Source organism: Lipotes vexillifer, unplaced genomic scaffold (assembly GCF_000442215.2).
Source record: "Lipotes vexillifer unplaced genomic scaffold, Lipotes_vexillifer_v1.1 scaffold1516, whole genome shotgun sequence".
NCBI lineage: Eukaryota > Metazoa > Chordata > Mammalia > Artiodactyla > Lipotidae > Lipotes > Lipotes vexillifer.
The window spans coordinates 149,203-172,052 of NW_006780501.1; the positions used below are offsets into that span (position 1 = coordinate 149,203).

Genomic DNA, 22,850 nt, shown 5'->3' on the forward strand with positions numbered 1-22,850 from the left:
TTCTGAGATGTTTTCTTACACAAAGGCAGTTAAGCAGCCAAGTTCATGACACTAGCTCTCATTATTCAGCTCTTTTCAGCTTCAAATGGGACTAGATTCTTATTCCACCTTATCTTTGTGTCAGGTTGACATATCTTAACATACGTTTTTTTTCCTCCGGTTGGCTCTCTCCAAAAATAACTTTTGTTGCTATGGTCATTTCTTACTTTGCTTAAAATAATTTGTGTTTTTCTCTGCTGTACTTGACTTCAGAATAATATGTTCCAAATGATATGGCTGTTTGTCTTTTTGTCTGTTTTGTCTGCTTTCTTAATTTCTTATAAGTCTTAAGTTTTTTAGGCCAGATGATTGTCTTTTTCCTCATTCGTTGTCTGTCATTGTGCTATTTTTCTTATTTTTCAGATGGAGAAGCAGCCCAGAGATTTCAAAAAATGTTCAGGGTACACCTGGACAGTGTCCGCCTTCGATGGACACAACTGATGCCTGTTCTCTCTTTCCAAGGAATGTGACTAATTTGACTGTGGGACCTGCTCTAGGTTGTGGTCTCAGGAAATCAGATCTTGGGGAGACTCCCTTCTCTCATGGCTGGCCTTCCATGAGGCTGATGTTGATATAGCCAGAGATGGTATCAAGGCCCACCAAATAGAGCACAGCTTCCCACTGGGGGCTTTGGCTCTTGATCTTAAGCTTGTGGGTTACTTCTGGCCAAGAAAATCAAATCTGTGCTTCAGTGTCCCAGTTGAAGTTTAGTCATTTTGGCTGCTTCCCTTTAATCTTCCTCTAGCATGAATGCATCCAAGGAATACAAAAGCTCCGGTTATTAGGAAATGGTTATTTTTCATATCCTTGGAACAACAGGTCTCTACAATTATGTTCCAAAATTTCACTTATTTTTACTGTTATTTAAAATGTATTACCCAGGAGTAACTTCATAGTTTTTTAACAGCATCAATTATCAGATTTTTTATTTTTAAAAAATTTAGTTTAATTTTGATAGCTTGGTTTTATGTTCTCCAAATGTATTGATGTCTATTTTTATATTCTTTTCTTTAAAACTGTTGTTTAGTGTTTGCTTTGTTTTGTTAAGAACGCCAAGATAGTCCCTAGAATTCTCTACAGATTTCCTATAGCTGCTTATTTATAGCTTTTTAATTTGGCTGTTGTTCAGAGTGTTAGACATGATTATATCCATTCTTATTTCGGGATTATTATTATTAATATTATCTTAATTGTGAGTTCTAAGGTGTAAAGAATTGACAAAACCTATTCTTGGAGACCTTAAAACAAGGCTTTTTTAAAATTTAGTTTTATTTTTTTATACAGTAAAACAAGTTTTAAAGTTGCATATTTGTACATCTAATACATAATACCTACTTAGCTATTAATAGTTCCTTTGGGTAGTGGTAACATTAAAAAAATATAAGGGCCAATAATGCACTTGTTTCTATCATATATAAAACATATCTCCACATATATATATTTTTTAAAGTTGACATTTGCTTATTTTAGTTACATTGACTATAGCTCTAATAAACAGTTTTGATGCTATTATTTTGTTTTAATAAAAATTCTGTTGTTTAAGTGCCTCAGGAATTATTTACTAATAAAGAATTTCATATGAAAGCTGTAGCTTTAATCATATAAATAGGAGCATTGCCTTTATTGTTTCATGGAAGCCCTATTATTTGGCCTGCACACTGAGAGCTGTATCTACTTAGTGCATCTTGCTTTTTTTCCTCTGGCACAATTGAAAGGTCACTGTTTATACTCTACCAACTTATTGAATTTTAATGACATGCAAAATACCTTTTGTGATCTTAGTTGCCATAAGGGTTAGGCAGGCTCTGGAAATATGACTCAGTCATGTTTTTTTACTCTGAAGTCAGAACTTGCTCAGTTTTACTTTGAAACAGATTTAAAGCCAGTATAGATGACTACTTATTATATAATGTGCTTCTTGCAATTAATAATCAAAAAATTTGAACACATTAGTTTTAAATTTCCAAACTAATTTCTACGGTAAATGAATAATTTTTCAAAAGCTCTGGAAGTGGCTTGTCTCTCAGTAGGTGAATTTGGTGTTATGCTAGTCTTTATTTCCTTATCTGTCTCTAGGAAGTTTTGTCATTCACCCTCTTTCTACCCAGTTTTTTTTTTTTTTAATTTAAAAATTTTGTCCAGAAACAACTTCTTTACATTTTTAACATAAGTTCCTTTTTCATTTATAGATATTTGCTCTACCTTGGCTATAGTTATAAAATATGGGAAATTGTATTCTTGATATAGCAATGTAGGAGTACTACTTTGTGTTCTTCCATAGGACTCTGTTTTATAGTAGTATCAAGTTCATTTTCTTAAAGTTTAAACTCCTAAAGTTCTATCACCTATAACTTCCTTTTTAAAAAGATAATTTAAATAAAACACCTAAGGCAGCTAGTACAAAACTTGTTGATTATAGGCAGTTGGTCATATTTTAATTTTGTGCTAATGAATTTTAGCTTGAGTCTAATCCCTCCTTGCCATCAGGTTATTCTAAATAGTTTATTCACCTGATCAGAAATTGCCATTTCATGCATGTGTGCTTTTGGTTACCACTGGAAAAAAAAATGAGATTGGTTCAGTTTAAGTCCATCGCTATTTTGAGAAAAAATGACTGCTAAACTACAGAGACTTGGATTCTTGCCCTATTTTTATGATATTTTGGTATAACTCCTCACCTCTTTGGGCCTCATTTGTTTATTCAGCAAATATTTCTTGAACATCTGCTTTGTGCCTGGCACCCTTCTAAGTGCTAGAAAAATGGACTGAAATCTCTGCCCTCACAGAACGAACATTTTAGTGGTGAAGGACAGACAATATAAAGTAAATAAAATATATAGTATGTTAGATAGTGGTCAATACTATGGAGAAAAATAACATAGGGAAGGGGGATAAGAAGTACTGGGTGGGAGTTTGGAGGCTGCCATTTAAAATTTGGTAGTCAGGGAAGGTCTCACAGAGAAATGACATTTGAGTAAACACCTGAAAGAAGAACTGCATGGAGACTGGTCTGGCTGCAAATAAGTGATTAAGAGGGAGAATAGTAGGAGTTGGGGCTTGCAAGGTAATGTGGGCCATGTGTATAGGACGTTATGGACCATTGTAAGGAATTCACCTTTTACTATGAGATAAGTAGCTATTACAGCATTTTGAATAGTGGAGTGTTTTATACCTCAATAAAAACCACAATCAACGAAAACCTTTAAATACAGAAGAGTGTCTGTATTACCATAGCTGCTGTCTTCGGAATAAACTGTAGAAGACCAAGGACAAAATCAGGGAGATTAATTAGGAGGTTATTGTAATAATCCAGGTATGAGATGGTGGGGATTTAGGCTAGGCTGCTAGCAGTTTAGGTGATAAGAGTTTTGATTTGGGACATGTTTTGAATTTGTTGATGGTTTATATGTGAAGTGTAGAAGAAAGAAAGTTTTGAGGATTATTCCAGTTATTAGTGTGAGCAACCGCAAAGATGGCATTGATATTAACTGAGATAGGGAAGACTAGAAGTAATAGATTTGAGAGGGAAGATGATGACTGTGATTTGGGACATAGTTTGTGATATCTGTTAGATATGTAAGTTGAGATGTCATAAGCATTCACCTGTATGAATTTAGGGGGGTGTTCTAAGCTGTAAATATTTAATGTCATGGGAATAAATACAAGTAAAACTGGGGAAAACTGAATAAGGTTGGTATATGTATCACTGTCAACATCCTGCTTACGCTTTTGTGCTATAATTTTTTTTACTGTTATTTTGTATTATAAGATGTTATCATTGGGGAAACTGCACAAAGGGAATATGGAATCTCTCTGTGTTATTTCTTATAACTGCATGTGAATATACAATTATACCAAAATTTAAAATTCAGTGAAAAAAGTCATGGGACTATATGAGATCACCAAAGGATACAGTAGAGAGAGAGAATGGGCAGGGTCCACAGGCTGAGCTCTGGGAAATCTGACAATAAAAGGTCAGGGAGATGAGAAGGAATTGGTAAAGGAAACTGAGGAGTGGCCCATGGTATAGAAAGAAAACCAGGGGAGTGGCAGTGTTCTTGGAGCCTCAGTTACCCTATTTGTAAAATGTGAGTGCTGACTTGTTCTAGACTTCTGAGATTCTATTATTCAATATTGGTTATACTTACATTGTCATAATTTGTTCTTATGACAAGATAAATTTAGAATGCCACGTATCCTATTCCCTGTAGCAGAAACAGGGACTCTTTGACCTTGAGAAAATTAAATGTTCACATTACTTCTCAGCACATTTAACTCTTTCATAGGCTCTTGTAAAAGTAGTTCTCTTATACTTCTATTAAAGAAGGTAAGTAGGTCATTTTTTCCCAGGTTCTGTACTGTACAACTAATGTCCATAATTTATAAGTTGGGAGGAAAAGTTTCCATGGTCAAATAAATTTAGGCAATGCAAGTTAAAGTTAAATGGATTCTTTGATATGGGCTTTTTCATGCTGTATGTGACTTGTGAATGTCTAAGAGAATATTTATTTGACCTTAGAATTTTTTTCTTTGAATACTTATTCACTTCTTAATCTCCATAGAATAGTGTGTAGAATACTGATCTGGAGTAATCCTTCAAATTTTATGAACTGGGAAATAAAAAGTAGTTGTGTAGTGTTGCCTAAGATGGATTCCTAGACATTTCATTTATGTTTATGAATCATTTGTAAGATAGTGTTTGTAACTAGAGGCTAGCAATGTATATTTTCATATTTTAAGAAATTATATCAGAAAAATGATATCCTCATTATTATGTTTGTAAAATATAATAAGTGCATAACAGAGACAGACCAGTTATTAGTTTATTCTGCCTCTGATTATAGCAGCAAGAGATATTTTTGTTGGAGAGTATGGTTACTTTACATGATTTCACACTAAGAAGCTTAAGAATCTCTCATTATCTGTTTCTAGCTTCTCTGTAACTCCTTATGCTTAGCTTATCAATCTACCCACTTACCTACTTTTCTTGAGACTATTTTCAGCCTTTTATTATCTGTTAAGGAATTTCTTATATAGTAAAGTTTTACTTCCTACTTAAACAGCTTCAGGAGAACTTCTTTCATACTAAGATTAGATGATCTGATAGCCAGCTTCATTTTAAACCCTCTCAGACCTTTAAAGGTACAGTATGGTGTAGTGCTTAAAGAGCATAGGCTCTGCAGTTAATTGCATAGTTTGGAGTTCCTACCCTGCTGTTTACTAGAACATGTGTGACTTTGGGTAGGTTACAGACTTCTGCCTCATTCCTCATTTGTAAAACGCATGTAAACAACAGTACCTGTTCATAAAGTGTAGAGGGAATTAAATGAGTTAGTATATGTATATAGTACTTAGAAAGTGATTGTCACATAGGAAGCACTATGTAGCTGTAAAGTTATCATTGTTACTCATTACTTTTCATAATTTTACTTCTGCCTGCATTTTATTCAGATAGAATTATCCTAATCTTCAGCCTGCTTTTCATTCTAACCATCTCATACCATTTTCACAAATCATTTATGTTAACTTCCTTTTCCTAACCCAGTAAATCTTTCTTAAGAGCTAATTGTTTGAAGCACGTATTAGTCATAAAATTAGATTTTTGGTGTCTGAAGCTCAATAAACTTGTAGTTTTAGGGAATAGTTATGAATCCTAGGTTCATTTTAGTAATTTCTGTCTTTAAAAATAGTATAAATCATTTTTTCCCCTAAATTATACTGCCTTATACTGACCACACTGTGGTTCATCTCATCTTTCAGCCCACATCTCTGATTTTGAGATCCTTCTACGGCCTCACTCTAGTCACTGGTATTTGCCCACCTGGAAGACCATACGTTCCTCTACAAACATGGAGAAGCTACTGTGATCTCTTTTTCTATATCATTTACTGAAACGTAGGAATCTACTGTTTTTAATCCTCCACACTGAAAAGTATCTTTATCCTTACTTCTGTGAAGTGTAGTGTTGGGAAAAGAGTACAGCTTTAAAATAAGGCAGTCCAGGTTTAAATCCTGGTTGTATATCTAACCAGCTCTGTAGCCTTGTGAAAATTACTTCACCTTATCTTCCTCATTAGTGAAAGGTATGTAATAATTTTTTGCAGGATGGCTACAAGAAATAGAGATAATCTGTGGATGTTAAATTATTAATTTAAATAATTCAAATTATTTAAATAATTAATTAAAATTATTTGGCACTGGCCTGACAAAAAAAAATCATTCAATAAATGAATGTTGTTGGTGCCATTGTTGCTCTAGCTGCTGCTGCTGCTAATATTACTCCTAATTACCACTGTTCCTGCTGCTGCTACAGCTGTTATTGCTGTTAGTACTGTTATTACTGCTGCTACTTACAGGAGACCCTGGGAACTACATATCAGTGGAATCTTCTCATCATTGAGAGTTTTAGTGGCAATCCACTAACTGTACTAACTGTACTGCGGTTATTTATAATTTTGGCTCATAGTTCTTGGAGTATATTCCTCCAAACTGCTGGATGGATGGCATTTTATTACAGTGTTCAATTGCACCTCATAATTCTCAAATGTCAGAATTTGATTGTAGTTCTGACTTTTCCTATCTAAAGACTGTGAAACAACAAACACCCTTGTTGAAAACTGGTACATAATCCTCTGCTTAGGAGGAAAATTTTTATTTTTTTAGCTTACAGAATTTCTTTTTTAAAGAAAACCTTTTATTAATTATTGCCAGGCATTCATTTCCACTTGGCTACTTATCTAATACTACTAAACTTATGAAAAATGTGTAATTGTGCTAGTAAAGTGGCTGTTTTCTTTTGTAGACCTTTGAGATGATTTTTTTTTTAATCTGCTTTTCTCAGATATTAGATTGTAACTCAGTCATGGAATTGCTCTTTTCTATCATGTTTCTCCCTTTTTCCCCCCTTTCTCCATTTTCTTCTGTATATCTACCTGGATAGATGAATTATTACATAGAATGGAAGTAAAGTTTTAAATTTTACAAGGTTTGTTTTCTTGACAAAAAGTTGAGAATAGGTATTTCCCTCTAGCAGTCTTCAGAGCATAAGAATCCATAGTAAATCCATAATAACGCAAGCTTGGAAAACCTGTCTACTTATTGGAAGATGTCTATTTATTGACTGAATCAAATGTTCTAAAAGCCACAGTTTGAAGTGATTTTAAAAGTTGATTTAGGGCTTCCCTGGTGGCGCAGTGGTTGAGAGTCCGCCTGCTGATGCAGGGGACACGGGTTCGTGCCCCGGTCCGGGAAGATCCCACATGCCGCAGAGCGGCTGGGCCCGTGAGCCATGGCCGCTGAGCCTGTGCGTCCGGAGCCTGTGCTCCGCAACGGGAGAGGCCTGAGTACCGCAAAAAAAAAAAAAAAAAAGTTGATTTAGTTCTCTCAATGACTTCCAATTTTGTTCTAAGCAAAGTATAATGTAAGGGCACTGACTGGAGTCAAAATATCAGAGTTCAAAACCCAGCTCTCTCACTTTATGTTTAAGTTACTTCAGTTTATTCATCTGTAAATAATCTTTACATGATTGTTTTGAAGATTTGAAAGAGATGTAAAATGTGTTATATAGATAAAAATGTCTTTTATATTTTATTAAATTCCCCTAATTTAAAGAGTACTAGGAAAAAAATGAAAATGTAAAACTGACTCTCCTTGAAGCTGTGAATTCCTCTGTTGTATTTCTGGCTGCTGAACTTTATACTTAGCACCAGTGCTAACTACATGGCTCTTTCATAGTATAATATAGATAACCCTTCCACATATTCATTGACAACAAACATTGATTCCCTGCCTTCTGTATGCAAGACTTTGTCAAGTGCTGGAAATGGAAACATGAATGAGACATAGTTCATGCCACCAGGGTAATTACAGAATAGGCAGTCGGAAATGGAGACAGTGAATCTACGTCTTCACAGGGCCACATAGTAAACTGATTTCATAATTAGTTAAACCCCTAATACCATGTATATATTAGATTATGTGATTTTTGTGAAATGCTACACCAGAACAGAATCTGGAGTTGGTCCAAAGAGAAATACCACTTTATTATACCACTCTAAACTAAACCAATAAGTCATTAATTAGCTTTCATAAATGCAAGCAGAAAGTAAGCTCTTTTAAGAGCAGAATGGCAACCTTTAAAAAATGTTTTATATTTGAAAATAATATTTCTGTTAAAAATGTTTACTTCTACTAACTCTATTTCCATTGAAGAGTATGTAAAGAATCACTCCATTATTGTGAAGTTGTGAACTTATTTGGAGGAATTATTGGCTCTGGTCATAATCCAAGTTGTAAGAGTCTTAAATGTTCAAAATGGTCAGAGTGTGTTCATTTCATGTATTTGGTTTAGCAGAAAAAAAAAACAAACTGATCTCATCTATGAGATACACAGAATTTATTTTGGGTTTGTTTCTTTCTCTAACCTTTTGAAATGTAACTGGGATTGGAGGTAATGGGGGATCATGTCCTTAGATTCTCTTATCCTACCACGGACATTACTGTCTCATTACTGCCTCAAACCAAATCTTTAGTAACTGTAAGATAGTTTTTCCTTTTCAAAGTGGATGCAATACATTTGCCCCTGGTATGTAATTGCAAGTTAGCAAGTAGGAACTGTGCATCAAAATATAGTGGTTTCTGGCATTTTGGACTTCTGCCTTTGATAGCTGGTAAGCAGGAAGTAATGGGAAACCCATTGAAAGGGAAAGATAAATGAAACTTTGGTATAGTCCTTCATTTAGGGCAAATAGTACCAACTTCTGCCAGTGTTTCTGAGGTTACTACCATTTTTTCAGTCTCCCGATTCTGAGGGTAGTTTGCGAATACATTATAAATTAAGTATTCAGGGCTTAATTCAATATTGCCAACAAAATAAAAAAACAAAATACCAAAATTATAGCCCGAGTCTGGCATTAGACTTCTGCCTCTACTTATGGTCTTATTTTTTGCTTCATATTTTTACACATAAATATTTTTTTTCTCTTTGTCTTTGTCTTTACCTAGTTCTTTCCTCTGTCCATTTAGAATGATTTTTTACTCTTATCTTCCCTGATGACCAAATTATACCCACGTCTTCAGAAGTGGGTAGATTATTTCATACTAGGGTAAATTGCTCAGCAATCAAAACTAATACCTAATGTATTTTGTTTGAGAATGGAGGAGGTATGGCAGAAAAATCTCAAAACATTAAAGATATTGAGGTAAAAAGCTTTAAGAGCTTGTGTGGCACACTTAAGTAAATTCTAGACAGTAAGATTAGATTCCTGATTCTAACCCATGGCAGTAATAAGAGCTAACAATTATTGAGTACATACACTAAATGTTTTACATTTATCCACTCTTTTTTTTTTTTTTTTTTTGCGGTACGCGGGCCTCTCACTGTTGTGGCCTCTCCCGTTGCGGAGCACAGGCTCCGGACGCGCAGGCTCAGCGGCCATGGCTCACAGGCCCAACCGCTCCGCGGCATATGGGATCTTCCCAGACCGGGGCACGAACCCGTGTCCCCTGCATCGGCAGGCGGACTCTCAACCACTGCGCCACCAGGGAAGCCCTATCCAGTCATTTAATTCTCACAAACTAATGCGATATGCACTGTTCCTGTCCCAGTTTTAGGGATGAGACAACTGAGGTACAGATAAGTCATTTGCCCAAGGTCACATAGCTGTTAAGAGCCTCAATTTAAATTATGGTAGTCTGTTTTCAGAGGCTAAACTAAGAAGTACTATATTGCTTCCCTGGTTGTGCTTGTGGTTCCAAATGTACTTTCCTATTTTACTATATAAAGTATCAGTGGCTGGATGGGCCTGAGCTTCAATGTGAAGACCCTGTTTCCCCAGGAGAGCAGGCAACAACTGATAGAGTGGTAGCATTGGGACCAGAATCTAGCCTCCCTGTCTTAGAGTAGTATTTCTATGATATATGAGCAGTAGAACACTTCAGCAAAAATGACATAAATCGGTCTATTAGTAAGATTAATTTGGCAATGATAGCATGTTTTAGAGTGGAAAACATCAAGAGGCAGAGAGATCAGTTAAGTTTTTCACTTTTCCTGGCATGAATTTAAGGGAGCCTGATTTATAACGGGATTTGGCAGTGAAGAAATGCAGTGGAAATCTGAAGTAGAACCAGTTCTGTTGCTTAATGGATTTATTACTTTAGCATTTTTAGGCTGTAGATTTTTCTCATTTACAAGATAGGGGCAATTGGATAATATACTCTTGTAGGACTCAAGTCTAAGTCTAATATACTATGATATTTTTGAGTTGATTGATTGAAAAATAGTAAAATGTAAGGGTTATGTTCTGGTTGATGATTTGCAGGTTATTGGTTTAGAGGTGATTGTTGGAATTGTGCCAAAGAATGAGCTATATAAGACTAAGTAGGTCTGAGCGGTAAATGTTTTTATATGAATGGAGGACATGTAGGGGATCATGTTTGCTCTCCTCATTTACGTTTATCCAATTGGTACCTATATTCTGTTGGTTTTACTTTATCAACCTCCTAAAACCTTCCTCCTCTTTGACACTCCTACTGCTTTACCTGGGACAGTCATTAACTGTCTCTTTTTTTTTTTTAATAACAAAAATTTATTATATGTTAAATCAATATTTCATGATAGAAAAATTATGTGAATACAATGACATAGAAACTTCTGGGACTTAGAAGTAAGAAAAATAGTGATCAAAAGTTTTTCCCGCTATTTTTGAGCGGAAACTTCCTGTACTGCCTAGGGATCACAGCTGCATAAGCAAGCATTAGGACTGCAAGTAACTTTGAACTCTTTGTAGTTGAGATGCCATATGACTTCCCAATTTCTGTGGCCTTTTCGTTGACACTTTATGCAACTAACCTTTTTTTTTTTCCTGAGTCGAAAACTAGGCCCCATAATTCTGATTAAAAAAAGAACACTTTGTTGTTCTTTTATCAGTCATTAACTGTCTCTTATCTGGACTCCTGGTCTGGAGCTTATCCTCTTCTGATACTGCCTTTTTTCTTTCTGAGGCACAAATCTTATCATACTTTCTTATTAACCTTAGAATAAAGTTCTTAGCACAAACGCTTTAGCTTGACAATCAAGATCTTTCCTAGAGTAGCCCTTGCTATCTCTTCAGTTGCATCTTCGACTACTCTCCCTTGTTCCCTACCTGCTAGTCATATGAGACCGCTCAGTATCATATCATTGCTGTGTTTTATATTTCTTTGCTTTTCCTCCACCTTGTCTCTCCTTTCCCTGCTTTGCTAACTCCTGCTCTTGCTGCAAAACCTTGTTCACTGTAGTATCTTCACTGCCTCCTTGCACCTTTCCCCCTCATAGTAGCTCAGTCCTTTGTATAGCCACAATATACATGTCTCTTTTTTAGCACTTCACAATTCTGTAAACATTTGCTTCAATACATTTCCTTGACAGTAAACTCCTTCACAGGAGGGACTGTGTCTTTGGACTGGAACTTTTAGCACAGTACCTAATGTACGTGCAACCTGGTAAATGTTTAGATCAATCAATCCTTTCCACACATCTGTTAACACCTCTCAAAACAAACGGTCAGAAATGGTGCACTAGATGTTTTACTCTTATTTATTAGTATAATGATTACTATCCTAAATTTAATCTGGAATGGGTAACTGGAAGGTCTTGAGAACTGGTTGACTTTACTACTGGCTTGTTGTAAACCTTTTTTCAGCTTCTTAGTTTGCTTGTAAGTATTCGCAAAGATTACATTTTGAAAATCAGCATTGAAATTTTTGGCTTTTAAATGTTATTAGAAGGAAAGAATGTGGTCTGATTGAAATGAATATGAGCATTTTCCCTCTACCCCACTTATTTATAGTATGAATGAAACCTCAAAAAAATGCAATGATGTAATTTAACCAAAATGCTCATTTTACATGTAGCTTTGGATTGGTCATGTGATCTGCAGAAAAATGCAAGTAGGGACATTTATTTTATTTTGAACTTTAGAGGGAAAGCAGATTTACATACAGAAGAAAATTGAATTAATTGCAATCTTGATCTCTAATGGTTGTTGTTGAAATCCATAACCGTCAATCCTTCTGTTTAAATTGAAATCTTAAATAATGTTTGTTTTAAATGCTGTACAAAATTTTTCTATTAAAAAATATTGCAAGAATTCACAGGTGAAAAGTCTAATTATCTAATGGCAGGTCATTAGCTCAGAACTTTGAGCTTAGCAAATTTCACTGTCTTCTACCAAGCAATTGAGCATCTCAAATGATGACTATTTCAGCAGGCATCTTTAATGAATAAGATTAAAGGTAAGAACATTTTTTTCTTTTCAAAAGTGTTAATGATATATTAGTAGTTGTATTAAAATTTGTTAATGTCAAAGTATGCTTTTGTAGTTGCAAAAACATTGTGTACATTTTAATGATGAATTTATAACTCAATGAAATTTTATGTAGTGTGCTTTTCTAATTTTTTTTAGATTGATTTTTCTAAATATTTTCACTGATTATTACAATTCTGTCCCTTAAACAGAATACCAGTATGGTTAAAGCCACACAACAAAATAGGGCACATAAGCCTCTTCTTGGTAGTTACTTCAATAATTTATTTTGTTCTCATCTACCAGTTTCTTAGTCAGTAAAATGAAGGGTAATAAAAACCTGTCACCAACCTCCCTTGCAGAGATATTAAGAAAATTCAGTTTCCCCAATTGAAATGCCAGCAATAATAGTAACACATGCTTAATAGCTTTCATTTTAATTGCTGCATAAAATCAATTTATTAGAATAGCTATATGTGAAAATGATTAGCATGGTAATGTTTCTTTTGTAAGAATTTAAGGTCGACCTTTGATAACATTTTCGACAGTAAGTGGAAAAGGAAAATTCTTTTATAAAATATTTTTAAACTAGTTTGTAACCAATATGTTTTACAGTTTTTCAGACTGAGTTTAAAATTATTAAATGCTTAGAAATAAAAATCAATTAATATCTACTTTTTGTTTCTTGCAACAAGAAACAAATTTTTCATGTTTTCTTACAACTTTATACATGTTCTTCTTAAAACAATTATTTTCCCATATAATTATTTTCCCATATAATTTCCCATATAATTATTCCCATAAATTATTAAAGCAGTGAAGTTGTACTGTACAGTTGATATTATTTCATCTTTATGAATATTGTTCACAATTAAATACCTGAGAGATTTACAAAATCTTTAACCCAAAAAATGATAATTTGTGCATTTTGTCAATTTTTTGTGCAAGTTTTATTAATTTAGATTTATTTAGCAAAATTAGTTGAAAGTTATTATAAACACTACCAATATAGTACTTCTACAAAAAAGGACATGTTCTATTTTAAATTGTTTACAATTTCATGTAATAACTAAAATGGACATAAGTAATTTTACAGTTATTATTAATATCTAGGAATATAACATTTATAGACCTAATTTTTAAAATATGCCCTCAGAGAATGGATAAAGAGGGATTTCATTGAGTAACCATGTAACTCAGTATTTCATTGAGTAACCATGAGGTTAGCTTTTAGGATGGTTGACATTTCTATCCTACTAGATGTCTTCAGTTTTGTCCATGAAATTTAAGTTAGTACAGTTGTTGCTTATGTTAAGTATATTAATCCTAAAGTATAGATATTAAGCCTTCATTAAGTTATGAATCACTTAACTATTAAGGGCATTTCTGATCAGGTAGTCACTATACTTATGCAGATTAAAATTGTTTAATGTATAATATCACCAAATAATATTTAGTCATCAGCAGTTTAAAAGAAAGATCCTTTGGCACAGGTAGTTTTTATGTTAAATTGACATATTGGGTTGGCCAAAAAGTGCCTTCGGTTTTAAAGCAAAAATAAAAGACACATTTTTTATTTTCACCAAGAACTTTATTGAACAATGTACTCACCCTTTTGTTCCACTATCTAAGGCCATTTTCCAGGCAACTTCATAATTCCATCTTCCCAAAACTTTCTTTTTGAGCAAAGAACCGTTCCAGGTGCCTTTTACAGTCTTCCAGGGAATGGAAATTTTTTCAATTAAGAGAATTTTGTTAAAGACCTAAATAAATGGAAATCCGAAGGTGCAATGTCTGGTGAATAAGGTGGATGAATGAGAACTTCCCAGCCAAGCTGTAACAGTTTTTGCCTGGTCATCAAAGAAATATGCAGTCTTGAGTTATCCTGATGGAAGATTATGCGTTTTCTGTTGACGAATTCTGGACGCTTTTCGTCGAGTGCTGCTTTCAGTTGATCTAATTGGGAGCAGTACTTGTTGGAATTAATCGTTTGTTTTTCCGGAAGGAGCTCATGACAGAGGACTCCTTTCCAATCCCACCATATAAACGTCACCTTCCTTGGATGAAGACCGGCCTTTAGTGTGGTTGGTGGTGGTTTATTTCTCTTGCCCCACGTTTATTGTACAGTATCTGTTCCACGTTTATTGTACAGTATCCACTTTTCATTGCCCATCACAATTGATTTTAAAAACGGAACGTTTTCCTTACATTTAAGTAGCGAACTGCACGCGGAAATACGGTTAAGAAAGTTTTTTTCACTTATGTAGAATGCAAACATCAAAGTGATGAACATGACCAAGCTGGTTCAAATGATTTTCAGCGCTTGATTTGGTATTTTGAGTATGTCGGCTATTTCCCACGTGGTAAAACGTTGATTGTTCTCAATTAATGTCTTGATTTGATCGCTATCAACTTCAACTGGTGTACCCGACCTGTGGAGCATCATCCAGCGAGAAATCTCCATCATGAAACTTGGCAAACCACTTTGACATGTTTAATCAGTCACAGCACCTTCTCCATACACTGCACAAATCTCTTTTTTGCGTTTCAGTTGTGTTTTTACCTTTCTTGAAATGGTAAAGCATAATAAGCTGAAAATGTTGCTTTTTTTCTTCCATCTTCAATATTAAAATGACTACACAAAAATTCACCAATTTTGATAAGTCCTTTTTTAAATGCACACTGATATGATAGCTGTCACATACAATCTAACAAAATTGTTTCGAATGAAGTTAAAGACAACTAAGTGCTAATAGAGCCGCCTTAAGGAAAAACACGAATGAGCCTTTTGGCCAACCCTATATTTTAAAAGATTTTATAGATGACATATGCCTTTATTAATGTCATAAGTTATAATTAGTATTTTTTAGAAATCAGAGTTTAAAATTTTATAGTTGATATTTGAGCTATGCTTGTGAAGGTTTTTAAGAGAATACATTCTTCAAAATTCTAAATTATTTCTGTAATTTTACCACCTTTAAGTTAATTGTAATATATATTGAAATGACATTACCATTTGAACTTTACAATAGATAAAATATTTTCTCACACTTTTTGAGTCCTATAATAGTAAATACTGGTGCATATTATATATATTAAGCATATAACCTGCTTTCATTTTTTAAAGGGTAATTCTTTTTTTGAAACAGTTATACTAATGTGTTATGTCTTTTTTAAAAATTGTACTTAACATAGAGAACCTTTGTTAAGTGCTCTTGTTTTTAGAGAAGAGGAAATACATGTCTGTATTCATTTATTTAGAGCATATATTGAATCTACTGTTTAGTCTCATGCATTTTACTTTTCCCTTAAAATATTTACAGAGATCATTTACTATTATAGTATAAATGTGCATTAATTTAAATTTACATTTAAATTATTTTAAGCATGCAAAAAACGACTGTTTCATATTTTTTATTGTAAACTTAAAATTAAATGCTCAATACTTATTTTGTTTTCAAGATTAAAAAATGAAGCTCCCACTAAGGAACAAGAACCTGTGTCTGAGGTAAATTATGTTATATTTGATATCTCTTAAAGATTTACACATTTGAAAGTATTGTGCGTGTGATTTTTAAAACACTTCAATTCAATGTGTGTACATCACTAACAATTATTGGTATGTTATCAGAAAGAAAAAACTTGAGATTTTTGTTTTCATTATATATAAAAATATTTAACCCTCGGTAAAATTGTAAAGTGTTTTATTTTGACAAAGGCATTATTATATTTCACTTGCCTGTTATTTAGTTCAACTAATAATTAATGGAGATAAATTTATGACTTAAAAATTATGAAATTATTAAAATATCAAACATTTGACACATTGGAAAATTAATCTTTTTAGAAGACTCAAAAAGATTTAATTTTTAAAATAGAAATATTTTGAATATATATTAAATACATTTTAGCTACCTTAAACAGGCACTCTGAATATAACACTCAGGGTTATCATATAAATGTTACTTACTGGGCAGTCTAATGTATGAGTATAGAAATAATTTTGCTTATGTATGTGTTTTCTTGGTGTCAGTTTTTGAAATATTTCTTAATGTTACTTGTCTCTTTCTGAGTATAATGAAGTGAGGCAGGTTCAGCATTTCTATTTTGTAGAGTGAATAAGTGAAACCTAGACAGTATCAGCCTTCTCCCAAGTGGCTTTCTTTTATCCCACGGAAAGTTTTCATTTGTTTGAAATGTTTTTAGCTACAAATAAACGTCTTTACTAGATATAGGATTTCTTGGTTATCTGTTCATTCTTGAGTGAGTTTTGGTGTTTGTGGTTTTTGAGGAATCGGTACATTTTATCTATAATGTTGAATTTATATGTAAACAGTTGTTTGTTGTATTCCCTTATTCTTTTAATGCCTGTGGGGTCCGCAGTGGTAATCCTCTCTTTTATTTCCAATATCGATATTTTGTGTGTTCTTTTTGTTTCTAGTGTCATATATTTTACTTTTAACTAGGTTATAAGACAGAATACAGTGTTACCATTTTTACTTTAAATTGTCTTTTAGAGCAATTAAATACTTAAAAAATTTTGTATTCACCTTCCTTTTTTCCATTTCTAGTGTTCATTTCTTTATGTAGCTCTTGGTTTCTTTCTTTTATCACATTCCTTTTGCCTAAACAACTTCCTTTGAAATATCTCATACTGCAGATCTACTGGTGATTACTTCTTCCATGCTTTTTTCCTTCAAAAAAATCTTTATTTTTCATTTTTGAAAGTAATTTTTTGGTGAGTATAGAATTCTGGGTTAACTGTTTTCTTTCAGCATTTAAAGAAGTCATTTTATTGTCTCTTGGCATTCATATTTTCTGATGTGATGTCTTACTGTAATTTTTATCTTTGTTTCTATATATGTATGTAATGTGTCAATTTTCTTTGGCTGCCCTCAAGATTTTGTCTTTATCTTTAGTTCTTATCAGTTTGAACATGATGTGTCTAAGTCTGATTTGCTCAGTTGTTTATTTATATGTTTATGTATTTATTTTTGGCATTCATCCTGATCGGTATTCTCTGACTTGTCCTGTATCTTCTACTTCTGGAGTTTCAATTTCACATATGTTATACCATTTGATATTAATCCCTGTTCTTAGATGCCCTGTTCTAGTCTCCCCATCCCCTCCTCCCTGCCTCCCACCACACTTTTTTTTCTTAGTGTTTCAGTTTGGGTAATTTTTATCTATTGACCTATTTACGGATTCATTTTTCAGCTGTGTAAGGTCTGCTGTTGAACCCATCAAAAACATTTTTCATTTCTGTGATTGTGGTTTGTTTGGAGTTTTTTTCCTAGCATTTGCATTGATTCTTACAATTTCTGATCCTTTGATAAAATTCCTATCTGATCATGCATGTTGTTCTCCTTTTTCTACCAAAGCATTTAACATATTAATCATAGTAATTTAAAATTTTCTGTCTGATAGTTCCAACAGCTGGGTTGTGTCTAAGTCTGGTTCTGCTAATTGTTTTATCTTCTGACAGTGTACTTTTGTTTTTTTTCCTTTGGTTTTTCTGTGTATGTTTGGTTGAAAGCAAGACATTATGTGTAGGACTGAGATAAATAGTATTTATATCTGAAAATGGGCATGATTTTTCTCATGTTAGGCCATTAGTATGGGATTTGGTCTACCTAGTAGTGAGTTGACTTGGGTTTTTTTTTTGTTTTTTGTTTTTTTTGGCGGTACGCAGGCCTCTCACTGTTGTGGCCGAGCCCGTTGCGGAGCACAGGCTCCCGACGCGCAGGCTCAGCAGCCATGGCTCACGGGCCCAGCCGCTCCGCGGCATGTGGGATCTTCCCGGACCGGGGCACGAATCCGTGTCCCCTGCATCGGCAGGTGGAGTCTCAACCACTGTGCCACCAGGGAAGGCCAGGGTTTTGTTATTTTTATCACTATGGTTACCCTCCATATACTGCCAAGTTCAATTCCTATAGTAATTCCTATAGTATTTCCTTGCGCTTAGGGTGGAAGTTATATTACTGGAGGTTTTTTTCTCGGTATCATTGCTCCACACTCAGTTTTAGCCTTTCCTTGTGAGACTGAGCCACAGAGGTTGTCTCTCTTTCTCTACACTCTTACCTTTCTTCCAGCAGTACTGCTGTTGCTTGTTATTTGATGTTTGCTAGCCCAGTGGTGGGTGGTGGGGATTGCTGTGATGTTCTCTGTTGTTCTCAGGCTCTCAAGCTGGCTCTGTGTCTCTGGGTCTTCAGAAGAGAAATGTTTTCTTCCATCACCCAGTTGGCGCATGTACCCTGGGGACAACAGGGTTTGCCTCTCTTCTTTCCAAATACATAAAAGCATGGGCATGAAGAAAACTTACGAATTCATCATTTCATAACATCATCCACTGATTGTTTCCTGATGCATTCATACTTGAATAAATCATCAAACTCTTACTTTCCTTTGATTGCCCTGTTGCATCTGTGTGAAGTAAAACCAACCTTTTCTTACATAAACCAACTTTCTTAAATTTATTTTTTGTTAAAAGAAAAAAAGCTTATGCTAAAAATTTAGCAGGCCATAAGCAGAGGAAGCCATATTGAATGGAAGGCCACATAGCACAGTTTTGGTCTGGTACTTCTTTCAAATATATGTGGTGTGGATAGTCCCTCGAATAGACCCAGGTGTTTAAGTACACATGTGAGATGGTGGATAGCTTGAATTATTCTTCAAGATTTTGATCAGATGGCTTGTAGTGGAATCAATGTTGTACCCCAGTAATATTTTCCTGTTGTCACTTTTTCATTTGTATAGTTTTACATTTCTTCTTTCAAAATTAATTCCTTTCATATGCTAGATTGTATTTGGAATTCATATTATATGGTGAGTTTCTAAAACAATCTCTTTTCTGCTACTATGTATATTCTATACACTGCAACATTTTACTGCTTTTATATCCTAACTATATATATATATATATATATATATACACATATGTATATATATACCATAACTCTTCCTCTTTAGTCTGATGGTTAGTGTAGTTTCATTATAACTAAGTAGAGGGGTAAGAGAGAGAAGGTGGGTACAGATGCCTTTCTCTTTTGTTGCTTCCTTCAAGGCTATTAGGAAACACTTGATAGCATGTTCCAGGAATCTTTATATTGGGAACAAAGATTAATAAAATTATTTCCCTATCCCCAAGGTGGTCAAAATCTAGTAGGACAATTAGACATGAAAGTATTGTAATCCAATAAGATAACTACCATATTCCAAGCGTATCAGTTATGGTAGGTACACACAAGAGTCCTCTCAGGGTGACTTTATGGTGTTTTTCTCTCTCTTTTTAAAAATATTGTTTTCTCAATTCAAACATACACATAATATGCAAAATAGAGGTCCCCTGTAATTTCGCTAATGAAATGGCAAATTAACCCTATAGCCTATTTCTGTAAGACTACTTGGGGCTATCCATAAAGAATTTCCAAGGTTTTTGTTTTTCTTTTTTTGTTCTGTTTTTATTGCTTTTTGCTTTGTAACTTTTTCAGACACTTGAGAGTTTCAGACTTTGTAAAATTACTTTTTATTTTTATCGAGTTAAAAGTTAAAAATTTGTGTGGCTAGTTTATCATAAAAGTAGTAACTCGTCTCCCTCACCCTTTTCCATCCAACTCTTCAGAGGTAGCTATTTTCAACTCTTTTAGCTATTTGATGTAATATTTATCTCCATATTTCTAAATAATGTAACCATATTTTTACTTGTCTTTTTTTCAACTAGGACTTACTGTTACAGTAATTAAGAATTTGCTTCTCTAGACCACCATCCCTACTTTCCTTCATCCCCCCCAACCCCAGCATCCCAGCCAGGGCCAGAATTAGAATGAGGCAAGTGAGACCTCACCTCTGGCAAAAAATTCAAGGGAGCTACAAAAAATTCAAAAATCAGATAAATATTTTCTTTTAATATGTTTAAAAATAAAAATTAATGCAGAGTGATCCATGATGAACATAATTTTAAAATTGTAATTAAAGACAGCATCCAGCCTTGCACTTGTATGACCCTGAGAGTCAATGCACATGGGGGACACAAGCACAACAAGGTCTCACTTCTGCTTTTTTGATGGTCCTTGTTCAGTCATGAGGGAAGGTGACAAGTTGTTTTCATTGTTTGTAGCTTCACATGTTACTGCTAAGTAAAAGGTAAACTTGTTTAATTACAAATACATGTTTATATGATTTTTTTTACAACATTATTAAGGGCACTAAGGTAAGTAATACAAATTTTATTAATATATTTGACCTTTCATAAATAAATTTGATGAAATGTGAAAATTTTCTGAAAAAGTATTTTCTTACCAGGAAACTTTATACTTTCTTCACTTAAAACAGTGATAATTTACTGTTACTCACTTGTTTATATAAAAAATATTTTTCACTACTTTTTTTTCACCCCGTTGGTCTGGAAACCTGGTATGTAGTTTTCTGTTGTTTGTAATTAATGATTTTTGTATTTTTCATACAAATGTTTATGTAGACCTGTTAAATATTATAATTTATATGAACTAATTCATATAAATTAATTATTATATTTAACTGGATGTATTAATTAAAAATAAATATATTTAAAATTTATATTAAAATTCTTAAAAATAAATATGGCATTTAAAAACTCAAGTGGTCCATTGTTTAGAAGAAGAAGAAAAATGCATGCATCAAGAAATTGATCAAAATTATAGGGGACAGTAACAGGTTTGGTAGAAAAAAATATTCCAGCTACTTAAAATGAAATCTCTAACACTGACACTATTAGAATAGAATTACTATGAAATATAGAGTTAAATAAAGAATTTTATTTGAATTGTGCAAAAAAGATAAGATAATGGCATGTCAGAAATTTCAGAAGCTAGTGAATATAAGCATGTGCAAGAAAATAGAAGATGCTATTTGAATTAAATGTTTAATTCTTCATCATGGTCACCTGTTTCTAATAAAGTAAAATGATTTTAATAGAGCAGGGGACCATCCAAGGACAAGATGCAGATTGTAGAGTATGTGTTTCACATGGTGGGCAAATATTTTCAAAAGATGGGTCTTTTAAAAAATTGTCTAGTGGTGAGTTAATTCATTGTGACTGGCTCATTTATTCCAAAGAATCTTTGTCTTTAGTTTGTTTCCTGTGCATTCTTTTTAGCAAAAATTACAACAGAATCAAATATTTGCAACTCAAAAAGTGGTTTCAAAGATTGGAAAAATTTAAACAGAATTTGTGATAATGAAAAAATCATATTTCATCATGATGATTTTTATAAATGGAAGTGTTTTTTAATGTATATTCAGTCTGATAGTTTAATAGATGATGCTTTACAGAATGTGATAAAATATGTGTGAGTGACTTTACATATTGTATGTTTTGTGCAAAAATAATTTATCTCTCAAAGTAGCACAAGAAATTATTGGAAGCTCAGATGCTGGAATGTTCTAAATTCAGTTGAACTAAGGACATTAAAATAATACAGCTAATCATCATAAATATTATGTGTTTCATTTGTATAGTAAAATTCAAAGCAAATTTATAATGTTATTAGGAAATCATGTTAAATCCGAAATACTAAGAAGAATAAAAGAAGCAAAATAATTTTTCTTACTTTTTGATTATAAACCAAATATAGTACATCATGAATTAATGTTTATGATTACTAGGTATATTTACGTTAGGAATGATGTCATTGCAGGAGAAGAAAGTTTTGACTTAATTGCAACAAAATTAAAAACTGGATTAATTATATCTCAATAAAGCTGTTATTAAAAAAAAAAACTAGATATGGTCTAGCTTATCACATTATCAGTAAGTTAGCAAGAGTTGATACTTATGTAAAAAAATTGTCCTGGCCAGGAAATGATAATGGAATAGATATGGCACATGTATACAAGTGTGTATAAGCCAGTATTTCTCCCCCAAAATAATTATGCCAAATTTGTGCCTTGCCCAGCTCATAATCATAATTTAATACAAAAAAATGCTGCATTTGTGAATTCAAATATGATCATATTTTTTTTAGTATTGTACAAAGGATATATATTTTAGGACTGGGGTAATACAGTGAGCAGATGGAATATTCTTGTCAATTCTGAAAACAACATTAAAATCACAGATACCGGGCTTCCCTGGTGGCGCAGTGCTTGAGAGTCCGCCTGCTGATGCAGGAGACGCGGGTTCGTGCCCCGTTTCGGGAAGATCCCACATGCCGCGGAGCGGCTGGGCCCGTGAGCCATGGCCGCTGAGCCTGCGCGTCCGGAGCCTGTGCTCCGCAAATGGGAGAGGCCACAACAGTGAGAGGCCCGCATAACGCAAGGGGGAAAAAAAAAAAAAAAAAAAAATCACAGATACCTGATGGGCATCAAGGTTAAATGCAATCAAGATACTTGATACTTTGCACACAAATTAGAGATGTGTATCAGATATGAAAAGATATAATATCAAACAAATGTCAGAATACATTATGTTGAGATGAAAAGCATATTGTTACAAAAATATTACAGATTTTTACACATTATCTATATGGGATGGTATTTTGAACAAAGTGG

At 33.6% G+C, this 22,850-nt stretch overlaps 1 protein-coding gene across 2 annotated transcripts in view; it reads left to right on the plus strand.

Annotated features, from left to right (window-relative positions):
* The window catches only part of ZNF280D (zinc finger protein 280D), a 94,455-nt gene that overhangs the window by 58,065 nt on the left and 13,540 nt on the right, over positions 1-22,850 (plus strand). For both annotated transcript variants that reach the window (XM_007453688.1, XM_007453689.1), the window contains exon 18: positions 15,786-15,831. In XM_007453688.1, coding sequence (XP_007453750.1) covers positions 15,786-15,831 — 46 coding nt within the window. The remainder of the gene's footprint in view (positions 1-15,785; positions 15,832-22,850) is intronic.